Consider the following 22,132-nt stretch of genomic DNA (forward strand, 5'->3'; position numbering starts at 1 on the left):
TTCAACAACAGTATAAAACATTACAAAACAATATAAAAACAGTACAAAACAGCGCCAGGGGGTTGTAAATTCAAAGTAACAAAAATAGAATATAAAAAAATATATAATAAACCGGGTGCAAAGCCATAGGCTCATTCAGACTCATTAAATAACTTAAATTTGGAACACAGCATTATCGTTTTCACAGCTTTTTTGTTGTTAGAGGTAGAGATCGTTTTAAAGTAAAGTTCAAAATCTTTTTGAAAGGCAAAAAGACGGGTTTTGAGAAACTTCAGTTTTATAAATATAAAACTTAACCAATAGAATAATGAGGCTGCAAAGGTAGAATTCCTTTTCAAATTTTTGTTCATACAGTGTAAAACCAAAAATCACATCTTTAAAGCAAGCACAAATTTGTCATGAATCTTGTCCAGGATTTTTTTTTCCAGTTTTAAACGAAGACCACTTTATTTCCTTTCTTTTTTTTTTTTGAATAAACCTTTATTCATAAATTTGAACATTTACAAAAAGTTGAGAAATAATAATCAAAGTACAAAAACAGTACAAAAACGTGTGTTTTAACGTAGAATTCTTTTTTAAATGCGCTATTGAGAAACTTTCATTTATGAATATAAAACTTAGCCAATAGTATGATGAAGTCGAAAGGTAAAATTCCAAAACATGTCCCTTAATTTTTTACTTTTTTTCCCCAGTTATATTTTTATTTTATTTTTTTATTTCAACATTAACAAACAGAAGAGAAACAATAATCAAAATAGTTCAACAACAATATAAAACATTGCAAAACATTATAAAAACAGTACAAAACAGTGCCAGGGGGTTGTAAATTAAAAGTAACAAAACTAGAATATAAAATATATATATATATATATATATATATATATATATATATATATAATAAACCGGGTGCAAAGCCATAGGCTCATTCAGATTCATTAAATAACTTACATTTGGAACACAGCATCATCGTTTTCACAGCTTTTTTGTTGTTAGAGGTAGAGATCGTTTTAAAGTAAAGTTCAAAATCTTTTTTAAAGGCACAAAAGACATGTCGGGTATTGAGAAACTTCAGTTTTATGAATATAAAACTTATCTAATAGAATAATGAGGTTACAAAGGTAGAATTCCTTTTCAAATGTTTGTTCATACAGTGTAAAACCAAAAATCACATCTTTAAAGCAAGCACAAATTTGTCATGAATATTGTCCAGGATTTTTTTCCAGTTTTACACGAGGACCACTTTATTTCCTTTCTTTTTTTAAATAAACCTTTATTCATAAATTGCAACATTTACAAAAAGTTGAGAAATAATAATCAAAGTAAGTACAAAAACAGTACAAAAAACGAGTGTTTTAACGTAGAGTTCTAACTCTTTTTTAAACGCATTATTGAGAAACGTACATTTATGAATATAAAACTCAGCCAATAGTATGATGAAGTCGAAAGGTAAAATTCCAAAACATGTCCCTTCATTTTTTTTCCCCCCCAGTTTTATTTTTATTTTATTTTTTGATTTCAACATTAACAAAGAAGAGAAACAATAATCAAAATAGTTCAACAACAGTATAAAACATTACAAAACATTATTTAAAAAAAAACAGTGCAAAACAGCGCCAGGGGGTTGTAAATTCAAAGTAACAAAAATAGAATATAAAAAAAAAATATATATATATATATATATATATATAATAAACTGGGTGCAAAGCCTTAGGCTCATTCAGATTCATTAAATAACTTAAATTTGGAAGACAGCATCATCGTTTTCACAGCTTTTTTGTTGTTAGAGGTAGAGATCGTTTTAAAGTTCAAAATATATTTTAGAGGCACAAAAGAAAGGTCGGGTATTGAGAAACGTCAGTTTTATGAATATAAAACTTATCCTAATCCTTATCCTTTTCAAATTTTTGTTCATACAGTGTAAAACCAAAAATCACATCTTTAAAGCAAGCACAAATTTGTCATGAATATTGTCCAGGATTTTTTTCCAGTTTTACACGAGGACCACTTTATTTCCTTTCTTTTTTTTAAATAGACCTTTATTCATAAATTTCAACATTTACAAAAAGTTGAGAAATAATAAGCAAAGTAAGTACAAAAACAGTACAAAAAAACAAGTGTTTTAACATAGAGTTCTAACTCTTTTTTAAACGCACTATTGAGAAACTTACATTTATGAATATAAAACTCAGCCAATAGTATGATGAAGTCGAAAGGTAAAATTCCAGTTTTACACGAGGACCACTTTATTTCCTTTCTTTTTTTTAAATAAACCTTTATTGATAAATTTCAACATTTACAAATGTTGAGAAATAATAATCAAAGTACAAACCCCCCCCCCCCCCCCCTTTTTTTTTTTTTTTTGCCCTTAAGGGACTTCTCTGTGATGTCATTACCGCCGCAAGTGGTGGAAAAGAGTAACCCTGCATCGTCAACTTTTTAATTACCAAGAATTTCTCAACCAATTTAAGATACCTGTGACTCCCAAACAATTTGCTATTGTATTTGATGCCATCCCAACAGGTGTTAGTATGTTGTACAGGGCTTACACACCTCCTCTTTCTGCTGTAAAAATTGTGAATGATCCACTTGACACTCCTGTGGGGAAACTTTGCTTTGATAAAAAAAATAACAGAAAAATCCGCAGCTTATTCCAAAATGATTGTGTGTCTGTCTCCAATGTAATTTCCTTCTGGAATAATGTTGTAAATGACATCTGTTGGATCAAAACGTGGTCCCTTCCTAACAGGTATTTACTTACCAACAAAGTCAAAGAGATATCTTTTAAAATCATCCATCGCTATTACCCTGTAAAGACTGTGATGGTTAGATACAAGAAGGACATTGATGTTACCTGCACCTTTTGTAACATGCACCCAGAGACTGTTAACCACTTGTTTTGGACTTGTGAAAACACTCGATCACTATGGCAGGGCATCTGTCGCTTCATCCTGGACAATATTTATGACAAATTTGTGCTTTACTTTAAAGATGTGATTTTTGGTTTTACACTGTATGAACAAAAATTTGAAAAGGAATTCTACCTTTGCAACCTCATTATTTTATTGGCTAAGTTTTATATTCATAAATGTAAGTTTCTTAATACCCGTCCTATCTTTTGTGCCTTTAAAAAAGATCTGGAACTTTACATTAAAACGCTCTCTACCTCTAACAACAAAAAAGCTGTGAAAACGATGATGCTGTGTTCCAAATTTAAGTTGTTTGATGAATCTGAATAAGCCTACGGCTCATGTAAAACTGGAAAAAAAATCCTGGACAATATTCATGACAAATTTGTGCTTGCTTTAAAGATGTGATTTTTGGTTTTACACTGTATGAATAAAAATTTGAAAAGGATAAGGATTAGGATAAGTTTTATATTCATAAAACTGACGTTTCTCAATACCCGACCTTTCTTTTGTGCCTCTAAAATATATTTTGAACTTTAAAACGATCTCTACCTCTAACAACAAAAAAGCTGTGAAAACGATGATGCTGTGTTCCAAATTTAAGTTATTTAATGAATCTGAATGAGCCTAAGGCTTTGCACCCAGTTTATTATATATATATATATATATATATATTATATTCTATTTTTGTTACTTTGAATTTACAACCCCCTGGCGCTGTTTTGCACTGTTTTTTTTTATATAATGTTTTGTAATGTTTTATACTGTTGTTGAACTATTTTGATTATTGTTTCTCTTCTTTGTTAATGTTGAAATCAAAAAATAAAATAAAAATAAAACTGGGGGGGAAAAAAAATGAAGGGACATGTTTTGGAATTTTACCTTTCAACTTCATCATACTATTGGCTGAGTTTTATATTCATAAATGTACGTTTCTCAATAGTGCATTTAAAAAAGAGTTAAAACTCTATGTTAAAACACTCGTTTTTTGTACTGTTTTTGTACTTACTTTGATTATTATTTCTCAACTTTTTGTAAATGTTGCAATTTATGAATAAAGGTTTATTTAAAAAAAGAAAGGAAATAAAGTGGTCCTCATGTAAAACTGGAAAAAAATCCTGGACAATATTCATGACAAATTTGTGCTTGCTTTAAAGATGTGATTTTCGGTTTTACACTGTATGAACAAACATTTGAAAAGGAATTCTACCTTTGTAACCTCATTATTCTATTCGATAAGTTTTATATTCATAAAACTGAAGTTTCTCAATACCCAACCTGTCTTTTGTGCCTTTAAAAAAGATCTGGAACTTTACATTAAAACGCTCTCTACCTCTAACAACAAAAAAGCTGTGAAAACGATGATGCTGTGTTCCAAATTTACGTTGTTTGATGAATCTGAATAAGCCTACGGCTTTGCATTTTGTTTATTATATATATATATATATATATATTTGTATTCTTTTATTATTTTTAACTTACAAACCCCTGGCGCTGTTTTGTACTGTTTTCATAATGTTTTATAATGTTGTATATTGTTGTTTGTCTTACTGTTTGTAATTGTTGAAATTTATAAATAAACCTTTTAAAAAAAAAAATAAAAAAAAGAGTAACCCTGCATCCCATACCGACCACTACTGAGAAACAGAAATTTGGGGCCCCGGCCCTATGGTTAAGAAACACTGCTGATTTAGGAGAACAAACTTAAGTCAAATGTCCTGTCCGTCCTTAAGATGCTCCAATCAAGTGTCGGTCTGCTCCATCGTCCTCAAACGCTCACCCGGAAGAAGCTGAGGTGTGGACCCTCCGCGAGCGCAGCACAGCGTCCCCTAGAGGCTTCGTGCAGACGGACAGCCCCAACTTCCTGTGCAGCAGCCTTCCTCACCACTGGCGGTGCAACAAGACCCTGCCCAGGGCCTTCACCGTGAGCGCCTGCCTGCTTCCAAAAGCCCGCTATTGTAGTTGGTCAATACTAATCCGAGTCCTTCACCATCCGACCAGGTGCTGGCCCTGAGCGGGGACGTTCCGGATGGCGTGGCGGTCACCGTGATGGCCGGCAACGAGGACAACAGCAGCGCCGAGCTGCGTAACGCCACCGCCACCATGAAGCAGGGACGCGCTCACTTCAACGACCTGCGCTTCATCGGCCGCAGCGGCAGAGGTGGGAATTAAGAGAGGGCTCTATAACGTGCTCACGTGAAGTACAAGTCCAAAAAATAAATACATTGAAAGCAAGAATGAAATAAATCATACATTTTACTGTTCCCAAAAAAAGAAGTTCCACCTAAACCTAACTTTAAACCTTTCTTTTTAACTTAACAATTTATTTGAACTCGAAACCTAACTTATGCAACATACAGTTTGGCTTTAAACACACTTAAGTACAAGTGCACATTTAAAAAAAACAACTTTAAATGTACACGGACACAAAAACGACCTTAAGGTGCACAAATACACAAGAAAACTATGCAGTGCTTTTAAATTATTTTTTTTCATGCAACCCCTTGGAGACAAAAAAAATGTCACGCCCCCCTAAATTGATATACGGTTGAGAACCTAATATTCATTTACAGTAAATATTGGTGGATTTATCAGAATTTTTTGACAATATATTTCACTCTAATCATGAAAAATGGCTTTTTTTTTCTTGAATTACTTACTATTTTTTTTAAATATATTTTTTATTATTTCTTCACAATTCTTGTAAAATGTTTTTTCTTACATATTGCGTTTTTCGAAAATAAAAAACTTACATCCCGAAAAATTGCATATTTTTTATTGTAAAATTTTAACTTTCTTCCATCAAAATATTCTGACATTCAATGGTAACTTTTTCTTACAATATTACTAACTACTTTCTAAAAAAGTTATATTTTTTTAATATATTTGACTTTAATCTTATTTCTACACAACTATTGTAAAATAACTTTTTTCACTTTTTCAATAACTTTAAAGAAAAAAAAACATGTTTTCACAACATATTTAACTTTAATTTTGTTAAATGGCATATTTTTTCTTCAAAAAACTTTGATTCAAGAAAAAATATGCCTTTTAACAGGATTAAAGTCAAATATATTATGAAAACATGTTTTTTTAAACACAATCTTGTGAAAAAAAAAAGTTATTTTATTTTTAAAAAAAAAAGTATATATATATATGAAAATATTTCTTCACAATTGAGGTTAAATAACTTTTTCAAGTCAAATATATTATGAAAACATGTTTTTTTAAACACAATCTTGTGAAAAAAAAAGGTATTTTACCACAATTGTGAAGAAATATTTATATATATATATATATATATATATATATATATATATATATATATATATATATATATATATATATAAACTATTTTTTTTACAAGATTGCATTTAAAAAAAACATGTTTTCATAATATATTTGACTTTAATCCTGTTAAATGGCATATTTTTTCTTAAATCAAATATGTTCTGATAATATCCAGGGTGCACCTCTTGCCCAACTGGAGCTGAGATGGGCTCCAGAACCCCCCGTGACTCTGAAAGGGACAAGCGGTAGAAAATGGATGGATGGATATATATTTCTTAAAGGGGAACATTATCACCAGACCTATTTAAGCTTCAATATATACCTTGATGTTGCAGAAAAAAGACCATATATTTTTTAAACCGATTTCCGAACTCTAAATGGGTGAATTTTGGCGAATTAAACGCCTTTCTATTTATCGTTCTGACGTAACCTAGGTAATAAAGCCGCCATTTTCTCAAACACATTACAAACACCGCGTCTCAGCTCTGTTATTTTCCGTTTTTTCGACTATTTTCTGGAACCTTGGAGACATCATGCCTTGTTGGTGTGTTGTCGGAGGGTGTAACAACACTACCAGGGAGGGATTCAAGTTGCACCATTGGCCCAAAGATGCGAAAGTGGCAAGAAATTGGACGGAACTTGTTCAAAATACGAGGGTGTGGGGAAAGCCGACGAAATGGTCAGTGGTTTGTTCCGCACACTTTTTCGACGAAAGCTATGCTACTACAGAGATGGCAAGATTGTGTGGATATCCTGCGACTCAAAGCAGATTCATTTCCAACGATAAAGTCAAAGAAATCTTCCGCCAGACCCCCATTGAATGTGCCGGAGTGTCTGCACATTTTACCAGCGATGCTAAGGCAGACATGGCACAGAGATGTATGGACAATCTACAGATGCATTTGCAACGATAAAGTCAACTAAATCACAAAGGTGAGTTTTGTTGATGTTGTTGACTTATGTGCTAATCAGACATATTTGGTCGCGGCATGACTGCCAGCTAATCGATGCTAACATGCTATTTAAGCTAGCTGTATGTACATTTGAAACTATATTTTCATCCAGCGTTTCCTTCCACCCACATTTAATGCCAAAAAAAACACTTACCAATCGATGGATTTAAGTTGATCCAGTGTCACAAGATGCGAAACTTCCGATCGTTGGTCTGCACATTTTACCGGCGATGCTAAGGCAGACATGGCCGAATAGCGTCAATAGCTATTCGCTCAATTGTTTCAGTTTCTTCTTCAATTTCGTTTTTGCTGTCTGCCTCCATACTCCAACCATCCGTTTCAATACATGCGTATCTGTTGAATTGCTTAAATCGCTGAAATCCGAGTCTGAATCCGAGCTAATGTCGCTATGTCTTTCTGTTCTATCCGTATTGGCATCACTGGATGACGTCACAGGAAAATGGACGATGGCTTCACAGATAGCGAAAATCAGGCTTTTTTTAGGGATATTCCGGGATGGGTAAAATTTTGAAAAAAACTTTTAAAAATAAAATAAGCCACTGGGAACTGATTTTTATTGGTTTTAACCCTTCTGAAATTGTGATAATGTTCCCCTTTAAATATTTCTACACAATTCTTGTAAAATAACTTTTTTTCAAAACACTGCGTTTTAAAAAAACAACAAAAAACATGTTTTTATAATATATTTGACTTTAATCCTGTTAAATGGCATATTTTTTCTTAACAAAACTTTTTTCTTAAAATATATATAATTTTTAAATATTTCGGGACAATTCTTGTAAAATAACTTTTTTTCCACTATATTGCGTTTAAAAAAACATTTTTTTCAGAATATATTTGACTTTAATCCTGTTAAATGGCATGTATTTTCTTAAAAAAAAAGAAATTCTTCAAATATATATATTTATATTTCTTAAATAATACTACACAATTCTTGTAAAATAACTTTTTTTCACAACATTGCTTTAAAACAAAAAACATGTTTTCAAATTAAATTTGACTTTAATCCTGTTAAATGGCATATTTTTTCTTAAAAAATTATTTTCTTAAAATATATATATATATATATTTCTTAAATATTACAACACAATTCTTAAAAAATAACTTTTTTCACGACATTGCTTTTTAAAAAAAAACATGTTTTCACAACATATTTGACTTTAATCCTGTTAAATTGCATATGTTTTCTTAAAAAAAACTTTTTTCTTAAAATATACATTTCTATATTTCTTAATTATTACTACACAATTCTTGTAAAATACCTTTTTTTCACAACATTGCTTTAAAAAAAACATGTTTTCACAATAAATTAGACTTTAATCCTGTTAAATGGCATATTTTTTCTTAGAAAAACTATTTTCTTAAAATATATATATATTTCTTAAATATTACAACACAATTCTTGAAAATTAACTTTTTTCACAACATTGCTTTCTAAAAAAACATGTTTTCACAACATATTTAACTTTAATCCTGTTAAATGGCATATTTTTTCTTAAACATTTTTTTTTCTCAAAATATATATATTTCTTAAATATTTCTAGACAATTATTGTAAAATAACTTTTTTTCGCAACATTGCGTTTAAACAAACATGTTTTCACAATATATTTGACTTTAATCTTGTTAAATGGCATATTTTTCTTATAAAACACTATTTTCTTAAAATATATATATATTTCTTAAATATTACAACACAATTCTTGAAAAATAACTTTTTTCACAACATTGCGTTTAAAAAAACATGTTTTCACAAAACACTTTTTTGGCAATTAGGTGGTTTCTACACAAAAATGAATAAATAAGTGAACAAATGAACATCGGGTTTTCAATTCTTTAAAAAAAAAACTTGCTAATAGTTCCGGGTTGAGCCAGTTGATTAGTTGGAGCAGTGCTGCCACCTAGCTGGAGGCTTGTGTATCGTTCAAGAATGAAAAAATGATGCCATTACTGGAAGTCCTTCCCGCCCCGCCTAAAACCACCGTTTGAGAAGCCCTGCCTGATAGTGTCCTGTACTTTCCCCTCAGGAAAGAGCTTCACCATCAGCGTCAACGTGCTGACCACGCCCCCTCAGGTGGCCACGCTGCAACGGGCCATCAAGGTGACCGTGGACGGCCCGCGGCTGCCCAGACGTGGGTAGACGCCGGAGAAAAACAACGAGCCGAGTTATTTAGCGAGCTCACGCTTCCCATTTTCTCTCCCTCAGGGCAGCGTCAGAGAGAGGCGGGAGCTTTTAGGACTTCCAGGTGCGGCGATGCATTTTCAGGTAGGAGGCGGAGTCACAGCCCGCCCTCACTTGTCCGACACCGCGTCCTTTAAGTGAACACCCAGGGTTTTCTAACCCCCCTGCAATTCCCAGAAGGCAGCCGAAGGACTGTTAGTTTAAAATGTACCACTCAATGACCGACAATTAGCCACCTTTCTTCAATCAATTAATCAAAGTTTACTTATATAACCCTAAATCACAAGTGTCTCAAAGGGCTGCACAAGCCACAACGACATCCTCGTCTCAGATCCCACATAAGGGCAAGAAAAAACTCAACCCAAAGGGATGACAATTAGAAACCTTGGAGGGGACCGCATTTTTTCCACAATATACTGTATTTACTTTAATCACGTAAAATGGCATGATTTTTTAAATTTTTTAAACGTAACTTCTTCTTTTTTTAAATATATATTTTTTATTATTTCTACACAATTCTTGTAAAATATGTTTTTTCTTACATTTTCTAAAATAAAAAAACTTTCTAGAAAATTGCATATTTTTTACTGTAAAATGTCCATCCATCCATTTTCTACGGCTTGTCCCTTTTGGGTTTGCCGGGGGGTCGCTGGAGCCTATCTCAGCTGCATTCGGGCAGAAGGCAGGATACACTCTGGACAAGTCGCCACCTCATCGCAGGGCCAACACAGATAGACAGACAACATTCACACTCACATTCACACACTAGCGCCAATTTAGTGTTGCCAATCAACCTATCCCCAGGTGCATGTCTTTGGAGGTGGGAGGAAGCCGGAGTACCCGAAGGGAACCCACGCAGTCACGGGGGGGACATGCAAACTCCACACAAAAAGATCCCGAGCCCGGGATTGAACTCAGGACCTTTGTATTGTGGGGCACATGCACTAACCCCTGTTCCACCGTGCAATTTCCCCAAAATATTGCGACATAATTCTTGTAAAATGACAACTTTTATTTCACAATATTAAAACAAAAATCCAAATTATTTGACTCTAATCTTCTAAAATTAAATAATTTTGTTTTGTTAAAACATTTTGTTTTCAGAATATTCCTAAAAAGATTGTATAACGACTTTACAATTTGTTTTTCTCAAAATACTGCAACATAATTGTACAATGACAACTTTACTATATAATCCATTTAACTTTAATCTTGTAAAATTACATCATTTTGTAAAATCAAGTGTTTTGAAAATATTTAAAAAAAATTGTATTACAACTTTATCTACAATAGCAAAACTTTTTTTTCCTAAAAAACACTTTTTTGTATTTAACTTTATTCATGTAAAATGTCATACTTAAAAAAAATGTTTTCAAAATATTTCTACACAATTCTCGTAAAATAACTTCCTAACAATATTGCGTTTTTCTAAAAAAAAAAAAATTTTATTCTCAATATATTGACTTTAATAGTGTTAAATGGCATATTTTTTCTTAAAAAAAACTTTTTTCTCAAATATATATACTTCTTAAATATTTCTACACAATTTTTGTAAATTAACTTTTTTCACAACATTGCGTTTAAACAAACATGTTTTCACAATATATTTGACTTTTAATTATTTAATTAAAAAAAATAAAAAAACGTCTTAAAATACATATATTTCTTATATATTTCTACACAATTCTTGTAAAATAACTTTTTTTCACATCATTGCGTTTAAAAAACATGTTTTCATAATATATTTGACTTTATTCCTTTTAAATGGCATATTTTTTCTTAAAAAAACTTTGCTTAAATATATATATATATATGTCTTGAATGTTTCTACACAATTCTTGTAATACGACTTATTTTCAACACGGTGTTTTAAAAAAAAAAAAAAAAATGTTTTCAATACATTTATGACTTTAATGGCATATTTTTTCTTTAAAAAACTAACGTTTTTTCTTAATATATATATATATATATATATATATATATATATATATATATATATATATATATATATATATATATATACCTTGAATATTTCTACACAATACTCATAAAATAACTTTTTTTCACATTGCGTTTTTCCCAAAATATATATTTTTTTCACAATATATTTGACTTTAATCCTGTTAAATGGCATAATTTGTTCTTGTAAAAAAAATCTCAAAATATTGCGGCATAATTGTTGTACAATGACAACTTTTTCTAGTGTCAAAGCTTTCCTCCTCCGCAGATTGCAGACCGCTGACCTCCTCACTGTGGGCCGGCGAGGCGTCGTTGTTTGGTCACATGACCGCCCTGACGTCTTCCTTCACGCCCAATCCCAGAAGGCACCACATGTACACCGCCCCGCCCCCAGCCTACACGTCCTACCTGTCCCCAGCTCCGCCCCCTCCACTCAGCCACAGTGGGCCGTTCTACTACGGCTCCAACCAACCCACCCAGACTGCGGAGGACGGCGCGGTCACATTGACTAATTACATCGAAGGGGCGTGTCTTTTCCACAGAGGGGAGGAGCCTGTCTGGAGACCTTATTGATGTCCCTCAATTATGATATCTTCTTCTTTTTACTTCCTATTTTCTATTTCATTTACTTGCGTGTCGTGAATAATAAGGAAATAGGTGTTTTTTTTCTTTTCCATAAATGATTATTTATTTGAAAATGTTTAAAAAAATAAGTAAGCTTGTCAATTTACACAGGAACATGAATATTATTAATTACTTTTTGTTCTATTTACTTTCTGTTTTCTATCTTATTTACTTGTATGTCGTGAATAATAAGAAAATTAGTAGTTTTCCATTTCTCTATAAACAACTGTTCAGTGTGAAATGTTCGAAATTTAGTATGCTCCTCATTTTACACTGGAATATGAATATGTTTTAAGCCTAAAGTTTAAATTGGTGCCTTAAGTCCCAGGTGTCAAACTCAAGGCCTTTGGCCCGCTAAATCATTTTATGTAGCCCGCAAAAAAATGAAATTATTATTATTGTCTTTTTACTAAACATATTGAACCTTTAATTTTGACAGAAGACAATAAATGTGCTGCATGGAATTTTATACATATAAAGCTTGATCTAATATAGCAACAAATATATTATCATACATTCCAAACATTTTTTGTTACAAAAAAATTAGTAATTAAATACTTACTTGACCCATGATTTTAAAGCAAGTTATCCATCAAACTTAAACTGTAAATATGGTCTCTACGGTAAGAAAAACGATAACCCAGTTGCCAGAAAAAGCCAAAAAAGCTTTGGTACAGTTTTTTCTTCCCATTTAGATGCAGTAAAAAACACCAAAATGTCAGTTTTTACTGTAAAATTTACATATTTTTTTTAATAGTGTACATAAAAACACATCATTAATGGATACCTGTATACATTCATATATCATTTACTGTCACGAGGGGCCTTTAGAGTGCACCAATGTACAGATTTTTTACAGTGAGCATAACAAATATATATAAATAAATATATAATTTAATATATTTATATATTATTTACTTTTACAAGCAGCCTTCAGAGTGCACCATAATGTCAGTTGTTTACTGTAAAATTTACAGATTTGTTTTACAGTGTAAATAAATATATCCATCCATCCATTTCTAACGCTTATTCCCTTTTGGGGTCGCGGGGGGCGCTGGCGCCTGTCTCAGCTACAATCGGGCGGATGGCGGGGTACACCCTGGACAAGTCGCCACCTCATCGCAGGGCCAACACAGATAGACAGACAACATTCACACTCACATTCACAGACTAGGGCTAATTTAGTGTTGCCAATCAACCTATCCCCAGGTGCATGGTTTTGAAAGTGGGAGGAAGCCGGAGTACCCGGAGGGAACCCACGAATTCACGGGGAGAACATGCAAACTCCACGCAGAAAGATCCCGAGCCTGGGATTGAACCCAGGACTGCAGGACCTTCGTATTGTGAGGCAGACGCACTAACCCATTTTCCACCGTGAAGCCCTAAATAAATATATATAATTGATAAATAAATCTATATGATATTTACTGCAGAGGTGTCCAAACTTTTAGACTTGGAGGACGCATTGGGCTAAAAAAGAATTTGGCCAGGGGCCGAAAGCAGACTGCATGTTAACAATAAATACGTACATATGCATATATATATATACATATATATATATACATATATATATATATATGTATGTATGTATGTCTGTAAATATATATACATATATATATATATATACACACACATATATATATACACACAGTATATGCACATATATATATACACACACATATATATATATACATACATATATACACACAGTATATGCACATATATATCCGATATGTATGTGTGTGTACATATTTATATATACGCATTATATTAATATAATGGATATATAATTACTATGATTGGATATTAAGAGTATGTGAAATTTTGACTCTTACCTTGTTGACTTCCGTGACAACCTTCTTAAAGTTTTGTAATCATTTAGATATATCAAACAACTGAAATGCGCCAAACATGGACAAGTGTGGATGTGGCAAGAGTGTTTTGCGTATTTCCCATCATGCTTTGTAAGGAATCTATACGGGTGTAATTTTGAATTATGTGTTGTGCTTGGACATTTTCAGTAATATCCACAAAGTTCAGTGAGCAGGTTGTGTTGTGTGTTGACTTTTTGTGATGGTTTATTTGCGCCATGAGTGCGAAAGTTGTTTAGATTGGGCCATGTATAAAAATTCTGTGCTGAGAACGTTTCAATGTGCAATTCATGGTCATTTCCAGGAATTACTGACATTGTCCACAAGACCATGTCAAAGTTGCACCACTATACAGTCAGATAAATAAAATCAGATTCCTTAATGAATCTAACACACTTGGCCCGCAGGCCTTAGTTTGGACACCCCTGATTTACTGTCACAAGCGGCCCTCCGAGGAAAGCCATAACTGTGATGTGGCCCTCAATGAATACAAGTTTGACACCTCTGCCTTAAGCTGTCAAAATATGCTTTTAACTCATTATTCTTGTCCAATCAGATTACAATAACACAAAGTATAAACACAACTTGATGCCTTGCTAAAAGTGACGTGAACCATCTTTTAGTTGAATATTACAAAGAAAAGGGATGTGTTGACGATGAATAAAACCTGCTAGGTTATGTTTGCAGTATTTTCCTTGTCTGCTCTCTGATTGGTTGCTTCAAAAGTGACCTTAAGATTGCGTGGCCAAACTCTCCTGCAAGAAAACAAAACAACAAATTTCAACTTTTAAAATTTTCATTAAACAGTGAGACATATTTAGAATATCGTTTGATGCAGTTGGCTTGTTAACGGTCTTTGTCGTGTGTGTACAATATTATTTCAAGAATCTAATGTAATAATTACAACAATGACTTTTATTGGAAATGCTGATCCGAAATCGTTGACCATCAGGAGGGGAAGGAGGCTTTATTAATATGTCAATTATAGATATGGCTGCACTTTTTTATCTTAGCTCAACTTTTACCACAAAAAAAAAAATCAAAGCATGCAGGAGCCGTTTTGATTATTTTTCACTTTCAAAACCAATTAGAGTATAGAAATTAGTTTGATTCATTATTATTTTTGTAACACACAGTTTTAGAGGAAAAAAAACAGCCTGCGTGGCAGCTTTGTGTTGATAGTCAACGTTGCAACTTTTTCTCGTTACATTGCACCTGTTTTGCTCTTTTATTCCACTTTTTTTATTTTTTTTATACTATTTTTCCAATGTGCGGCGGCCACACTTTGGCCAGCCTTGTCTACAGTAGCTATTCACAGGCTATTGCTACTGTATTCAAGTTCTAGTTGGACTTGGTGGTGCATTCAAGGAAATCAGAATTTGAGCTTTCATTCATGATTCATGGAAGTTCCCTGGAATGTTACAGAAAATAGTAGGTTGACACATCTAGAAAATGTGGAGGAAAAGGACTGACCTGTGAAGCACTGAGTTCAGCCACCCTCTTGCTCCATTCTTCCTCGGTCATCTCCTCCTCCTCCTCTTCCTCCTCCTCTTCATCCTTCACGTCCACACGAGGCTCTCCTGACAAACACAGAAGCAGTAAAAGTCCAATACCTCCAAAACAGAACACTAACATTTGTTTATGATTACAGACACCTGAAGACACCTGGCAACATCACCATATTCCTCATCTACCTTCATGCCATGCTACTCTGTTTATTATGCTGTCCATACCAGAGGGACTTCTTGTATGTGGCTACAAGGCGGAAAGAAACTCAATGGCGTTTTCTAACGCGAAGAAAGAAACACATTGAAGAAGTTGCAACAGCATAGGATCGAGTGACTTGTTTACCAACTGTGAGTAAAAAAGCCGGCGTGATTCAAGAAAATGACTGCAAAACACAAGAAACTCGAGGAAGACTTGGAGGAGATTAGAAAATCTATCAACTCCCTGTCGGAAGGTGCAAGACACACTAATGGAGTTGTTGACCGAAATCAAAATGCTAAAAAACATCATCAAGGAAAAAGACAAGAAAATTGTCGACCTAGAAGCAAGAATTGACGAACTTGAACAATACACCAGAATGGACGATTTGATTATAAGCGGACTGGAAACCAAACATTGCACGTATGCAAGAGTGGCCGGGACTCGCAGCAGGGACGCTGACAAGGACGCCGAAGCCCCGGCAGACGAACTTGAGACACTTGAACGGCAAGTAATTAACTTTTTTACAAGTAAGAACATATCTCTTCAAAGTGGCAGCATTTCGGCGTGCCATACTATCCCCAGGAAGGACAGCAGAACCAACCCAGCCATTGTGATCCGGTTTGTGAATCGAAAACATAAGACGGAGTTACTACGGCAGGTAAGGAAGCTGAAAGGAACTGGGGTTTACATCAATGAACATCTTACAAAGAAGAACGCCGACATTGCAAGACAAGCACGCATCCTCAGAAAAGAAAACAAGATACAAGCAACATGGACACGAAACTGTAAAATCATGATTCGGCTAAATGGACCATATGAAGAAGCCAAAGTTGTCACGATTCGAGAGCTCCGTGACTTGGATCAATATAGACGAGACCTGCTAGGCGTATGACTGACATGGCTCATCCTTGGCTGGAGATGGGGAAGGCTTCGCGACGAGAAGGTGAGACAACTGAGAATCAAGCGTCCTCAAGAGCTGAATACATGGACTATAAATTACATGACTTTGAATATGATGTTGACCCAGATAACCATCTGTTCAACTCAATCAATGCTACTTGTGACTACTACACCGAGGAAGTGAATTAGTGAAGTGAATTATATTTATATAGCGCTTTTCTCAAGTGACTCAAAGCGCTTTACATAGTGACACCCAATATCTAAGTTATATTTAAACCAGTGTGGGTGGCACTGGGAGCAGGTGGGTAAAGTGTCTTGCCCAAGGACACAACGGCAGTAACTAGGATGGCACGACCGGGAATCGAACCTGCAACCCTCAAGTTGCTGGCACGGCCACTCTACCAACCGAGCTATGCCGCCCCATTAAAGGAACAATTTAATGACAATGTTAGTTTAGATAATACATTTTCTTTAATACATTTCAACTGCAGAAGCTTATATGCAAATTTCTCAAAGATTGACGAATACTTGAAGACTTTAAACAGCAAAATCAAAATAATAGCACTTTCTGAAACATGGATCGATAAAGACAGAGGTATTGACTTCTCCATTGACGGGTATAAGTTGTATCACAGTAGTAGAAAAAACAAGAAGGGAGGAGGTGTGGCCCTGTTTGTTGACTGCGACTTGAAATCTAAACCTGTCGAATGTATGACAACCGTAATCGATGATTTATTTGAATGTGTAACTGTGGAGGTAGACATAGAAAAGAAGAGAAATGTTATTGTTACGTGTTTATATAGGACACCTGGGTCTAAGGTAGAAGCATTTAATGATAGTCTGGAATAATTAAAGGAAAAGAAAACATTAGTCATGTGTGGCGACTATAACATAGACCTGCTAAGCTCACCCAGAAATAAATCAGCAAGAGACTTCTTGGATGTGGTATATAGTAGAGGGCTTTATCCATTGATCACCAAACCCAGTAGAATATCGACAAATTGTGCAACATTAATTGATCACATCTTTATAAATGACATAGAAAATAATATAAAAAGTGGATTAATAATTAATGATATAAGTGACCACTTACCTGTGTTTCTTACTTATGTATAGAAAGAGGGAGGAGAAAACCCATAGGTATACAAGGAAAAGGACTGAAGAGGCAATAAATAAATTTAGGAAGGACTTATTTGAAGCAGAATGAGGTGTATGTGGGAGAGGCAAATGCTGCATATGAGGCTTTTCTTAATATTTATTTATCATTGTATGAAATACATTGTCCAAATGTATGGAAACAAAGAGACAGCTACAATAAAAAGCCTTGGATTATAAAGGGACTACAGAATGCTTGTAAAAAGAAAAACAAACTTTATAGAGACTTTATAAAAGTAAGAACAAAGGATGCTGAAACGAAATATAAGGTTTACAAAAACAAATTGATAACAATAATGAGACAAGCTAAAAAAGACTATTACAATAACTTACTAGAAAAAAACAAAAACAATATTAAAGGAACCTGGAATATTCTGAACAAGGTAATAGGTAAAACATCGGGGCCTACAAACCCACCAAGCTATTTTATCAATGAGGATAATAAGATGATAACAAATATGAAAGAAGTAGCAAATGGATTCAATTTTTTTTTGTGAATGTTGGACCCAAATTGGCAGAGAGTATTGAAGAACATAAAGATATACAGAGTGGATGGAGAGGGGGAAGCAAAGTGCTACAGTCCATGCTGTTAGGAGATGTTAGTGAAAATGAAATTCTATCGGTTGTAACAAAACTGAAAAATAAGGCATCAACAGACAGTGATGGTATTGACATTATAATTGTAAAAAAGACTATTGACTGTATCATCAAACCTCTATGTTAAGTTTTTAATCTCTCTTTTCAAACAGGGACTTTTCCAAATAGAATGAAGGTAGCAAAAGTAATTCCAATCTATAAAACGGGAGATATTTACTAATTACAGACCAGTGTCACTGCTGTCACAATTTTCTAAAATAATTGAAAAAATATTTGTAGAAAAATTAGACAGTTTTATTGAGAAGAACATGCTGTTCAGTGAGAGCCAGTATGGATTCCGAACTAATAGATCCACTGCTTCAGCTGTAATGTATATAATGGAGGATATAGCAACAGAAACTGATAATAGGAAATACACTATCGGTGTGTTTATCGATCTTAAAAAAGCATTTGACACTATAGATCATTCTATATTATTGTCCAAGTTGCATTCACTTGGTGTGAGAGGAGTAGTTTTAGAATGGCTAAGAAGTTATTTATATAATAGACAAGAGTTTGTGGATTTTTTGGGTAATACATCTGAACAAATGAGGGTTGAATGTGGAATTCCACAAGGTTCGGTTTTGGGACCTAAATTGTTTATTTTGTATATTAACGATATATGTGAGGCATCAAAGTTATTGAAATTTGTTTTATTTGCGGACGACACCAACTTTTATAGTTCGGGACATGACTTAAAAGCGTTATCAATACTTATTGAACAGGAAATTATTAAACTTAAGAGATGGTTTGATGTCAACAAATTATCATTAAATGTAAAAAAAACAAAGTTTATGATTTTTGGTAAGAGGAAAAGAGAGGACACCATCAAACTGTCAATAGATGGAATTGATATTGAAAGGGTTTCTGAACTTAGATTTTTAGGAGTGATACTGGATGACGGTCTGACATGGAAATCTCATATTGCACATGTACGAAAAAAGATGTCTAAGAGTATTTTTATATTAAACAAGGTAAAATATATGTTAGATTATAGGGCAATGCGCATATTGTATTGTGCACTTATATTGCCATATATCAGCTACTGTGTGGAAGTGTGGGGGAACACTTATAAGAGTAACATAAAGGCATTGTATCAATTACAGAAAAGAGCTATAAGGATTATTCATAAAGTAGATTACTTAGAACACACTAACATTTTATTTGTTAACTCTGGACTATTGAAACTACAGGAGCTAGTAAAGCTACAGACATTGTGTGTCATGTTTAAGGCTAGAAGTAAAACATTACCAGCAAATTTACAAAAAATGTTTGTCATCATTTCTGAGAATACAGAGCATAGAAGAAAAGGTCATTTCAAACAACAATATTCAAGGACAACTTTAAAACAAATGTGTACATCAGTGGTGGGGGTAAAATTGTGGAATTCTCTTTACAATGAGATAAAAAAACTGTAAAAATATATTCCAACTGAAAAAAATATATAAAGATAGAACAATAAGATCATATGGACAGCCATAAGTGTTTACAATTTGTTTTTTATTTATTATTTTACTTATTTTTTGTCTGGTTTTGTATTTGCTCTGTATCATTCCGTGAGGTGTATATTATATTATTACTATTATTTTCTTGGTTTGGTTTATACTTTATGAAGTTTTGCACTTGTTGTGTTTTTCTTGTGTTTTTTGTTTTTGATTGTTTCATTACATTTGGATATATGTGTCGGCTTAAATGATATTCATGAAGTAAGATAATGTACTATGTCAAAGGGGGCAGGGAATTATAAGATTTTCTTCATCCTGCTCCTTCTCAGGAATTGTGTGAATTTAAATTGTATAATTGTGATATAATTATGTATCGTTCTAAATGCACATCAATGAATGAGATAAATAAAAAATGAATGAATGAAGTACTCTCAAGCAGAGCAGACTACCCTCTTAAGGATAGATAGTACTTTATTGATTCATTCAGGAGAGTTCCTTCAGGAAAATTAGATTAGAAAATTAAAGACAAACTAAGGGTGAATAGCTAAGTGTTTTTTAATCAATGCTATAAATTCCTTAAGCAGGAAAGTCCAAATGATGCGAAAACCAACAAACACTATAAAACACAGACAAAAAGGAAAATAATGTAAATGCAAAAAAACACACACAAACCAAAGAAACATAGCATGAGAAAAACACTGCAAGTTGACAGAACACAAAAGAAGGAAGGTAATCATGCTACCAGAAAGCTAGCCATGCTACCAGGAAGTTAGCAATGTAAGTTAGCCTTGCTATATGGATGTTAGGCATGTTACCAGGAAGTTTGACAGACTACCAGGAAGTCAGCCATGGAACGTAGCCGTGCTACCAGGAAGTTAGCCATGCTACCAAAACTTTTGCCAGACTACCAGGAAGTCAGATATGCTACCAAAAAGTTTGCTAGACTACCAGGAAGTCGGCCATGCTACCAGAAAGCTTGCAAGACTACCAGGAAGTCAGTCGTGCTACCAGAAAGTTTGCCAGACTACCAAGAAGTCAGCCATGGAAGGTCGCCATGCCATCAGAAAGTTAGGCATGCAACCAGGAAGTTAGCTCTGCAACCAGGAAGTTAACCATGCTACCAGGAAGTTAGCCAAGCTACCAGGAAGTTATGCATGCAACCAGGAAGTTTGCCAGACTACCAGGAAGTCAGCCATGGAAATTAGCCATCCTACCAGGAAGGAAGCCTTGCCCAGGAAGTCAGGCATTCTACCAGGAAGTGCACCAGACTATCAGGAAGTTAGCCATGCTACCAGAAAGTTCGCCAGACTACCATGAAGTCAGCCATGGAGGGTTGGCATGCTTCCAGAAAGTTAGGCATGCAACCAGGAAGTTAGTCAGACTACGAAGAAGTCAGCAACACTACCAGGGAGTCAGCCATGGAAGTTAGTCCTGCTGCTAGGAAGTTAGCCGTTGCAACCAGGAAGTTAGCTATGCTAACAGGATGTTAACCATTCAACCAGAAATTTAGCCATGTTACTAGGAAGGTACCCATGCTACCAGGAAGTCAGGCATTCTACCAGAAAGTTTGCCAGACTACCAGGAAGTCAGCAATGGAAGTTAGCCATCCTACCAGGAAGTTAGCCATACTACGAGGTAGTTCGCCAGACTACCAGGAAGTTAGCCATCCTACCAGGAAGTTAGCCTTGCCCAGGAAGTCAGGCATGCTACCAGGACGTTCACCAGACTACCAGGATGTCAGCCATGGATGTTAGCCATCCTACCAGGACTTACCCTTGCTACCAGGAAGTTCGCCAGACTACCAGAAAGTTTACCAGATTACCCTGAAGTCAGCCATGCTACCAGGAAGTTAGCCTTGCTACCAGGAAGTTTGCCAGACTACCAGGAAGTCAGCCACGCTACCAGGAAGTTAGACATGCAACCAGGAAGTTATCCCTGCAAACCAGGAAGTTTTCCATGATACCAGGAAGTTAGCCAGACTACGAGAGAGTCAGCCAAAATACCAGGAAGTCAGCCTTGGTAGTTATCCCTGCTACTAGGAGGTTAGTTGTTACAACCAGGAAGTTAGCCAGACTATGAGAAAGTCAGCCAAACTACCAGGAAGTCAACTGGGAAGTTATCCCTACTACTAGGAAGTTAGCCGTTACAACCAGGAAGTTAGCGATGCTACCAGAAAGTTATCCATGGAAGTTAGCCATGATAGCAGGGAGTTAGGTATGCTAACAGGATGTTAGCCATGCAACCAGAAATTTAGCCGTGCTACCTGGATGTTAGCCATGCTACCAGGAAGTCAGCCCTTGGAAGTTAGCCATGTGACCAGGAAGTTAGGCATGCTACCAGGAAGTCAGCCATATAACCAGAAAGTTAGGCATGCTACGAGGAAGTCAGCCATGGAAGTTAGCCATGCTAGCAGGGAGTTGGCAATGCTACCATGGGGCGGTATAGCTCGGTTGGTAGAGTGGCCGTGCCAGCAACTTGAGGGT

At 34.5% G+C, this 22,132-nt stretch overlaps 2 protein-coding genes across 5 annotated transcripts in view; one reads left to right on the plus strand and one right to left on the minus strand.

Annotated features, from left to right (window-relative positions):
* Nucleotides 1–2,200: 2,200 nt before the first annotated feature.
* Nucleotides 2,201–13,462, plus strand: LOC133558728 (runt-related transcription factor 1-like). The gene is made up of 6 exons (XM_061909878.1): nucleotides 2,201–2,213; nucleotides 4,640–4,830; nucleotides 4,908–5,067; nucleotides 9,198–9,302; nucleotides 9,377–9,436; nucleotides 11,580–13,462. Exons 1-6 carry the CDS (start codon nucleotides 2,201–2,203, stop codon nucleotides 11,882–11,884), a joined length of 834 nt encoding a protein of 277 aa, XP_061765862.1. The 3' UTR covers nucleotides 11,885–13,462.
* An 853-nt stretch (nucleotides 13,463–14,315) lies between these two features.
* Nucleotides 14,316–22,132, minus strand: part of LOC133559540 (follistatin-related protein 1-like) — a 71,843-nt gene continuing 64,026 nt past the window's right edge. For all 4 annotated transcript variants that reach the window (XM_061911394.1, XM_061911396.1, XM_061911395.1 and 1 more), the window contains 2 exons: nucleotides 15,280–15,386; nucleotides 14,316–14,561 (listed from right to left, as the gene is read on the minus strand). In XM_061911394.1, coding sequence (XP_061767378.1) covers nucleotides 14,538–14,561; nucleotides 15,280–15,386 — 131 coding nt within the window. In that variant the 3' untranslated portion in view covers nucleotides 14,316–14,537. The remainder of the gene's footprint in view (nucleotides 14,562–15,279; nucleotides 15,387–22,132) is intronic.

Source organism: Nerophis ophidion, linkage group LG09 (genome assembly GCF_033978795.1).
Source record: "Nerophis ophidion isolate RoL-2023_Sa linkage group LG09, RoL_Noph_v1.0, whole genome shotgun sequence".
Classification (NCBI taxonomy): domain Eukaryota; kingdom Metazoa; phylum Chordata; class Actinopteri; order Syngnathiformes; family Syngnathidae; genus Nerophis; species Nerophis ophidion.